At 36.4% G+C, this 9,892-nt stretch overlaps 1 protein-coding gene across 2 annotated transcripts in view; it reads right to left on the bottom strand.

Moving 5' to 3' along the window:
* Positions 1-726: 726 nt before the first annotated feature.
* The window catches only part of WTAP (Wilms tumor 1 associated protein), a 21,433-nt gene continuing 12,267 nt past the window's right edge, over positions 727-9,892 (bottom strand). Inside the window, exons 5-7 of one of the 2 annotated variants that reach the window (XR_001863747.1) lie at positions 8,103-8,839; positions 3,760-3,914; positions 727-1,952 (exon numbers count right to left, since the gene is read on the bottom strand). Coding sequence is in view for 1 of the 2 variants with exons in the window: in XM_008637864.2 (XP_008636086.1) it covers positions 1,369-1,952; positions 3,760-3,914; positions 8,661-8,839 (918 nt within the window). In the remaining variant the exon portion in view is untranslated. The remainder of the gene's footprint in view (positions 1,953-3,759; positions 3,915-8,102; positions 8,840-9,892) is intronic. The other variant, XM_008637864.2, reaches the window with a different exon arrangement.

Raw genomic sequence — 9,892 nt, 5'->3', positions numbered from 1 at the left:
AAGCTATTTCTGATAATTTTAGTGGCTACGTATGCATTTATTTTATTAGTCATCTGGTAATTACAAGATTCACAGGTAGAAAAATGTTGAAATTGGACTTAAGTCCACCCTAAAGTACACCACTAAGTACTTTTGTCTTACCTTTGAACAGTGCTTTTTCATCTTCTTGCTCATGTGCTACCATCACTAAACTAGTAGATAGAAAATAAACACCAGAAATCCAGGTTCTGAAATTCGTAGCTCATTGCTACTGCACAAAGTATGTTTAATTAAAGGAAATTTTTCATTCTCTGCATGTTAAGAAATCCGTTTCCTCAGGCAGGCATTTAAAAACAAAGTTTAGAAGGCTGAATTGCCAATCCGTTACATTTTTGTAGTTTAAATTTGTGCATTTACCTGTTAGGTACTTCCAGCTTTTCAGTTTGGCTTGTTTTGGGGTTTTTTTTGTAATTGTTAATAAAACCGGGTTCAAACTCTAAGGTTTACTTTTATTAAGTTCTCCTTTCCACCTCCCCCCACCTCCATTTTCTGTCAGTAACAACAAAACCTGTGCAATAAGCACCATGAGGCTGTCCTGAAATTAGTACTAGTATACACCTATAACTTCATGTGTTTGGCATATGCTGTATCAGATAGGACTGACATAGAAACAAATTCAAAAGCAAGTACTATAAATACACCGCATACAAATAAGCCATGTAAAGCCAATGCAGAACAATGAAGAAATTACATTATTAAAAGTTTTTATTTAGGTTTGGTCAGTACAGGTAAGATAATATTGGAGTCACAGAGCAATATGCATCAACAGGATACAACAGTTCTTAAAAACTGAGTAACTATGCACACAATTCATAAACATTCGGTCACCTAAGGAGAAAATGCACAGATGTATGGTGGGAAAAACTGTAATTAACACTGAAACTACTAGAGGACTCCCTCAGTAAGTCCATCTTTTTAGTGATAAAACTACTGTACTGGGCAAACTTGGCAGTCATAAACCCACAGCTATTATGACAAATCTTGAAGGTGGTGTTAAGTATAACAGTATGAGTAAGAATGCCCTTACACAGCACAGGTTCTAGATATACACAGATTTGTACAGACATCATTTATGTTATACTTTATGGAAATAATTTCCATTTCAACTTCACATTAACTCATATAAAAATAACTTGAGCTACACAAACGTCCTTTTAGCAACATTCAACGTAATTAACTGTTAAAATTTCCAAAGTGGCAGAGGTATTGAAGCAAAAAGAAACCCACAAAAAGGCAAAATTGTGACAAGTATGCACTAATTTAAACGGCTTCTGGACAGTATCCTCTCCCAATTTCAATGACACTGTATAAAAATTTTGCAGAAAAATGTTACAAAACTGAACCCTGCACATTTACACTGGAGTCCAAACCATTCTGGACATGACGAGAACCCACAGTTCTGTTACCTTTCATGCTCACTGTTTTCTCCTCTTGAGGATCATGATTGGAGTCTGTGTCATTTGAGTGGTGAGTGAGAGAGTTTTCACTGCCAGTGGGAGAGTCTACACTTTCATACCCAGTACTGAGCTGGTTTATGTAGCTACCACTTCCTCTACCAGTTCTATCTTCAGAGTGGTTGGACAGCTTATTACCATTCCCTGGAGAAGCTGGGAAGTCATCTTCCGTGCCGCTACCCTCCCTATAAAATCCAGGCCCAGACGTCCGCTGATGGGAGGAGCTGCCATTGCTTGGTCCGTTTGCCAGGCGGCTGCAGTCTTTGCCCACAGCCTCGCCCTGCTCTGTGGGCTCAGAGGATGGAGTCCTGCTGGTACCTGGGTTGGAGGCCTGGGACTGCTGCTGCTGGTACTGTGCCAACTGCTGGCGAGTCTCCTTCAACTGCTGCTGAAGAACTAGAATGGTACTCTGCATACCCTCTACCTCCTCATCAAGCTGGATGATGAAGTCATTCAATTCTATGTAAAGAAAACACATTTGTTGCAAACACTTAGTAGCCCATATATAGCTTGAATCTCAGACAAGAAATTAAAATCCCATAACTCATTATTTTATGCTGAAATTTTTCAGTGAACTATTTCTTAGCCATCAGGTATGCACTGGTTTTGATACTCTGCCTCTGAAGGAGAAAACGCTTAAAAATTGTGGTATCTACCTGTTTTCTATATTGCTATTCAAAATATGTGAGAAAAATTTAATTGCTGGGCAAGAATGGAAGGTATTTAGAAAAAAGCTCAATTACAATAATTAGTATTTTGCAAGTAAATCCTAATGTGTCTTTTGCTCAAGTATAAATCTCTAGCAGAAATACTGTAAAAGTGACCATGAACCACATCCATACGTAACAGATCTGAGTTACTGTCAAACCCTATTCAGTAGCCAAAAAAAAGGAATTATTTTTTTTATCGTATTTCGAGGAGGTTTCGATTCTTACTGTGCTTAATCCTTTAAATCCTTCAAGCGAGGACACGAAAAGACCTTACCAACAAGAGTGTTAACAACCTTCACAGGGTGTTTTAATATTTATGTATCAGAAAAAGGTTTTTACAATTAGGACTGCATTCTGGAACAAAACAAATTTGATCTCAAAACAGTATAAGAAACACTGACTCAGTCTTCAATCCAACTGCACCATCAGTATGACAGAGCAAATAAAATGCAAACTGCTTAATATTGTGAAAATAAAAAAAGTGTTCTTGCTGCTATGGAAAACAATCATTAGGAAAACTTATCACAGGAATATCGGTATCTTGATTCATGTATGGGGAAGAAGCAATTCAGTGCTGGAAATTACTACATAAAAGCAGCAGTCTTTAAAGAATGTCTACACTTGCTTCAATTACGTACTTGGTGAATTCTGCTGAAGTGCATTACCAAAACAGTAGTTACTATTCCCACAAAATTACATTATACAGTCATCTACCTTCAGAGTTCTAGCTATTTTATACTGTTACTTTCTCAAAGAGATGAAAATATGATTTATCCTTAAAAATGCAGGACATCCCAGATTTGATGCCATTATCAAGTTTCTGGTATCTTACAAACTTCACATGTAAAACAAACAAAAAGATATTCAGGTCTATGTGATGTCTAGATAGGTTATATCCCCAAACTTCAGATAACCTACTCTAACATTGTATGAAGAGCCACTGACACTACAAAGAATTTGAGACTGAAGACTTTTAAACTTGCATTTTCCCCTCCATTTGAATTATGCAAGAGGTCAGAGTTTTTAGACAAATTCAATTTAGGTTTACAGTGTTGCAAAATTCAGACTGTAAACATGATGAGATTTTCATTCATCTGAGTTACCAAAGGGAAAAAAAAAAACCCAACAGTTTTTCATATTCTTAGGCGTTGTTAAAAGTTGCCAATTTTTTAAAATAAATTCCAAATGAGTCAGAGTTAACAAGAAGCTTTCTGTTCTCAGTGCATGCCTAGGCTTTATGTAATGTTAACAGCCTTCATCTTGCCAATTCACCAGTAATGCGTGGAGTCTAAACATTCCCTATTAAATAGCAAGACTTACAGGACAAAAATCTTGATTTCAAACACCACATTACTGGAGCTGCGAATCCCACCAGCTCCCCCAAAGTTAAGGATTCTGTTTGTTTAACTAAGACTACCAGTTAATACTATTGTCATATTTTACTCAATATTACCCTTTCATACTGGCAAAGATGGTTTTGTATTATGTGTATCATCACAAAATTAAACTTGCAGAAGTGCAAGGCAACTTCTATTTTTGTTAAAAAAATCCCTTACCATCCTGACTGCTTTTAAGTTCCTCACTATATTTCTTCTGTAAAGCCAATTCTGCCTCAAGCTGTGCAATACGTCCTTGGGACAGCTGCCTTCCAAGCTCTTGATTCTCCTGGATAAGCATTCGACACTTCGCCATTAACTTTTTCCCTGTTTGGCTGCAAAGGAAAGAGCCATCTATCACAAAACAAATACAAAACCTTCAGTTACCTTCCTCAATCACAATTACAGACAAAAAGGAGATGCAATTTCTGCATGTCACAATTCAAGGAACATTATGCCTCAACATAATTGTCATAGCAGAAAGTCTCCCTATAGTTACCACATGCTGTTCCATCGCCAGTTGATCTTCTGTCGCTGTCCCACAAAGTGGAAGGCAAGTTTTATTACTGAAAATATGAATAAGCATATTGTACTTTTTCTGATACCAACATCTGGATTATCAATATGCACAATCTTGCATGTACTAATTCTTAAAGGAGTTACATATTTGATTAAAGATGTGCTTTGCAATTCAAAAGAGCAAGGATTGCACAGCAAATTATAAGCAAAATCATTCCCCATTTGCTGTACTAGTGAAATTTAGTAATTGAATTTGAATGAAGAAAAGGAAGTTGCTTGGGGGAAAATAATAAATCTCATGTTCATTTTTCATACTGACATCCATTTTTCTTTAAGAGGTTTAAACATTCATTTGAATGCTGTCCAGGTACTCTTGTTTAAAAAACGAGATGTCTGTTTTTCAACTCAGCTTATATGTTTGACAGTCACATGCAGTGTCTGCTTCATGATTTCTATGGTCAGCATTTCTTAAGTACATCTTGTATGGTGAGAAGGAATGAAAATGTAGCTAATGTTGGAAGGACATCAAGGAAAGGGTATATTATCTATCTACTTCCTTTAAAATTACCTATTTCAGATCATAAGTAATGATCATTAGGCTGTTCAGTTTCTGAAGGAAATGTGGAACAGGTAGGAAAACTTACTTTGAACTGACAGGATTTCCTTTACTAAATTGGTAACATTACACATCTTTAATCTTCATGATAAAAATCTCATTGTAAAGCATTATAGGAAGTAGTATGCAAATTAATATATAGGCAATACAGCTGACTCCACAAAAGAAAAATTGAAGTCCTCTAGGACTCAGTCTGCCAAGTCAGGATAGCATCCCCCAACAGTTCTCCTTTTCATAGGCTCAGCACCACAATGAAGCTGTCATCTTTTCTATAGAAGTGTAAGCTCTGCCAAAACCCCCAAACTTGAACAGTTTTATTGTGAATTCAATAGCAAGACTTGCATTACTTTTCAAGACCAAGAAGGTCATTTAATTTTTTGTATGCTTTTAAACAAGTGACAAATACTGGAAAAAAAATTGAGAATTAAAAAAGTAGAACAGGACATTTCTGCTACAATCACAGCCACAGTTCTCTCCTGCAACCAAAATACCCAACCAGACGAATTTAAAACAGCAATTTCCTTAACTACCTTCTGACCACTCAAGCCTTAGACAACTTTTAAGTTCTGCCAACTCTGCCCCATTTAACATTTTTCAACTGACTTTCCCAAATCTTTCAGATGGGCTGCTCCAGAAGGAATCTGGCTGTGTAAAGTCCTGGAGGCCTGAAACTCTGCTAAAGGCAGCAGCCTGTTTTCTTTCTTGATGTGATGTCCAATGCCAGGTCCTTGAAGTTTAAATTGTGCTGACCTAATACAGTCCAAGTCGCACATTTAAGATGCAAGTTTCCTTAGAGATGTTCATTCTGTGTAAAGCAGGACCACTTTGGAGATAACCAATGTGACAGATCCCAAAAGTTATTAGGCAGACATGATTTTTAGCCATTTGCAAATTCCTGTTACTGTATTCATCATCACTACAAGTAGAAAAAGTTTACAATGCTTAAGTCATTTAATGCTTTTCTCTTCACAAACCAACATCAATTGCAGAATCAGCAAGTACCAGTTACCTTGGAATTGGGACAATTTTAGAATCCCATTAATATCTTCAAGTTAATTCCTGCCAAAATGTAAAATATTTATTACCTGTATAGAAATTTGCATAGTTACCTATAATGCTATTTCTTCCCATCAAAATTTTTCCAGATGTTCTGAGCTAGGAGAGAGTAACCCTTACAATTTACAAGAAAGACAACACATTCAAGAACATCAAATCCAATAACTATTAAAATAATTCCTATTAACTGTAAAACTAAGTTCAGCATTGTTTTCACAAATCCTCTGGAACATACAGGCAACAAAACCTGTAAGAATGTAAGTGGTTAAATTTCAGAAGACTAGAGTTTGTTGTACTAGGTTTACTGCAAAATGACATTTCAACTAATTTTTATTCCAAGTTTATACTCCGCTTAATGATGGTTAAAATGGCTTAGCATAGCCACTCCTTTGATTACGTGCCCTTTTATTTCCCCCTCCAGACATCAGCAATGTTTATGCTGCACAGCCTTATCTACATTAAGGTCCAGAACTAACTCTGCTTAGGGCTGCAGTTAACTTGTTATCCACCCCAAGAACATCTGTTTAGGATGTGAATAGGACCACTGACTCTTTCAAAAACTAAGCCAGATGCCATGAAATGAGTAGTTGTGTACAAGGATGGGCAATTAATGCTATTAAGAAGGGGGGTGCAAGATGCAAAGAATGAGAAAAAACTACAAATATTTTACATGAGCCAATTTCTTTACCTTTCAAGAAATAAAAACCAGTAAAATCTTAATCCAGTTAACAAAGACAGCCTCAATTATTTACCAGGCAATAACTCTAACTTTCTATATTCCAGCCACTGCATGTATGAATTATGCACATTCACACCACTGACTTAAAATTATATGATGCAAATTATGTATGATGCTACAGAAATAACGTTTTGACACTTGAGTTTGAAAGGAAGTCACAAGTTACTTGTCTCTCCTCAGTTGCACACACATTTAGAGCCTGAGGACTTTAGAAAACAACCAACCTGTATCTAAACGTATTAAATAATTTTCTCAACTCCAAGTTAGAAACAAGCAATCTGCATGGCATGTCTCTTTCAACACATTATAGTGAGCTTTACAAATGGCTTGGTAACACATTGACAATTTATTAATATAAGTCTTACCTCTGTTTTGATGCTAGATCATTAAAATCTTAGATACTGCTATAGCAAAATCATTCCGGATGTATCACTTTTAAAAAGGTAAAATTTTTCTGTGGATTTTTCTTTTGCTGTTAAGTCATTACTCATGCAAAAAAAAATAAACCTGCATAAGTATACTACTCTTTGATCCCGTATTAATCATCTGAAGCACAAACAGTTAAAGATACTTCCAAGTCAAAGTTATTAATGGCATCTTAATAAAAGTCATCAAAACACTTAGAATACATCACCTTCTGTGACAGCTGAATGCATCTTTTTAATTTAAAAATGAATTTTTTAGGATCAGACTGAGTCATAAAACGTTGCCCAACTGTTTTGAAAAAATCAAAACCTCAGATTACTAAATAGAACTCTATTTGCTATGGGAAAAAACAAACACACAAATGCTACACCAAATCTACATTTTGCTTTACAGACCTCAGATGTGCACTCCCAACTGTCCCAGATTGCTACTCTTACAAGTAACTTGGGACAACAGAACAGAGGCATCAATAGAGTAGCAAAAACTCCTTCACTGATTCCACCAACAAAAATGCATGCATTTAAGGCTTTTTTGGTTTGTTAAAATACTGACTTCGTTTTCAGCGAACGAGACAATGCAGAAATGACAACCTGTTCAGTTCTCGTTCATCCCAGGAGTTTCACAATACAACAGTATAACCAGAAGTGTTCCTTGAACTCTATATTACAACTATTTCAAGGCACATTTTATAAAGAAGCACAATACAAAAAAACCCAGGCATACAACGGAATAAAAAACACCCCACCAACACTGAAGACAGTTGCCATCATGTGCCTTCTGTATTGAGCATTTGAGATCAGTTCTTAGTATGAAGATCGAAAAATTCTCATTTCTGCATGAAAACATGCAGTGAAATTCTTATCACAACCAGTTTTTCTTATACATGCTAGTTGTGATCAAATATATATTGCTTCAAACAATTTTAAACCTGCTTTTAGATGGAACGTACATTTTCGTACAGTCCTAATTTTGAGGCGTCCACAGTATTACCAACCATCCAGAAAACAGTTCATTATTTAGCAACAGTGACTTAAGGCTGCATCAAGTGCTAGAGAGCCCAAAGGCTAAACAGGCAAATGTGTACACTACCACTGTTGTGATACCAAATAGCACTCTCATTGCTATTCAGAACTGGTTAGCAAGTAAACTCTTTAATGCAAAATTCACCTCATCAAGTTTTGACCCAGCAGTTCAGTGAACAAGCAGGAAGTCCACAGTCTTATTGGCAAAACTGACTTACAGTGTCTCTAAGTCACTAGGCTCAAGGTTAAGAGCGAAGCATATTCCACTTCTACATTTTACGGGAATTTTACATGTTCAATTCATGATTTATAAGCTCTAGGTTCTCTCTCCTCCAAACTGTCTGTAGACATAGTGTGCCACAGACTTAAGACTTCTGTTTCTCCCTCTATTTTCTTCAAATAGAACAATTTTGCAAATGTCTACATGTTCTAGAAAAGATTTTTTTTTCGAAGATGGCCATTTCTTCAGAATAGTCCGACGCTGTCAGGCCTCTGAAGCAAAGGGGGAGAAAAAAGCTGAAACACAAGGTTCATCTGGTAAGTTTTACATTAAGCATTACAAGCTGGACAGTATAAGAATGTGGCTTTTGCCTCAAAACGTCTGAGTCTTGGTGTGGAAACGAGTACTTGGCTGTCCCACCATAGCATTCTCGTAGTGGGACTGTCAGGGAAGTCTTGACTGGGGAGTATTTGTTTTGTTTACCTATCAGGCGTAAATTTCCAGGCACTCAGTTCATTTTGGGCTTGTTCCAGTTTGTCTTTAGTCTGTTCCAGTTCACCTTTCATTTTTAGGAAAAACAAGTTGATGGCTGGGTCCACCATTGTTGATCGCAGTTGGGCAACACTAGGCTGCTGAACTTGCTTGAGGTACTGAATCTGATTCTGCATAAAATAAGAAAAAAAGGCTGTTATTAATACAATATTGAAGAAAAATTATAAGTAATTTTGATACAAATAAGAATAGTCACTCCAAAGTTAACATCAAGATAGCTTGCCTTCTTTCACACTGTAACCCAAAAAACACAGGACAAAAATCACTTGTGCACTCCTTGCACCCCTGTTCATGTGCATGCTCACCCAAGCCCCCATCCTACCACCTGCCATGCTTAACCTTTCAAGGCAGATTCCTCTCCAGATCCCAGATCATTTTCTCCATGTCAATTTACATTTGTCAGAACAATATCTGGAGCATTAGAATGCTCCCTTTCTTTTGTATCTTCCTGCACTCTTTTTGGGGAACAAAGAGCTTATGGAAAGAATTATCTGCTTAAAACAGACAGTTAATTCCCACTTAAGTCCAGCATAAGTTATTAAGGAACATTACAGCTAAAACTGACAAGAAATATTTACAAACAAGTAATAAAAAGGTTTTATGAACTTCTAAGGTTTTTTGCAACTGCAATAGTCACTTATGATGCAAAATTGTGTATTTTATAAACAACAAAATTTAGAAATATTGACAGCAATTAAAAGATTTTGTTCTCTTTCAATAACCACAAGCCAAAGGAGTTACAATTTTATGTGTTTAGAACCCAGACACTTGCAATAATCAAAATTTCAGAAGTAATAACTGAAAGGCTTTCTTTTAAATATAGTATTTATTAGTCAAAACTTGAATGTCTATAAGTGGGATTAAGTTTAGGTTTCTTAAGTTCTCATCCCATCACAACAGACATTATCTTGAATTGTACTAGGCATACATGTTTAGAATCCTGCTAATCACCAATATCGCACCAACCTGCACAGAATGTGTTAATTCCTAAATTCAATTTATTATGCTCCCTGCATCATACGCATTTCTTCATCAGCAAGAGGTGAACGGAGTCACCTGACATTAAAAGACATTAACTGAAAGTCAGGTGGTTTGCTTCCTGGGCAGACAGTCCTGCAACCAGACTTGAGAGCAACAGAGTTTCACTGACAAACCCTAAAGGG

This window comes from Corvus brachyrhynchos, unplaced genomic scaffold (genome assembly GCF_000691975.1).
Source record: "Corvus brachyrhynchos isolate BGI_N302 unplaced genomic scaffold, ASM69197v1 scaffold14, whole genome shotgun sequence".
In the NCBI taxonomy this organism is placed as follows: Eukaryota; Metazoa; Chordata; class Aves; order Passeriformes; family Corvidae; genus Corvus; species Corvus brachyrhynchos.
Note: the sequence above shows the minus strand (reverse complement) of the source record. Positions and strands in the feature narration are given on the sequence as shown.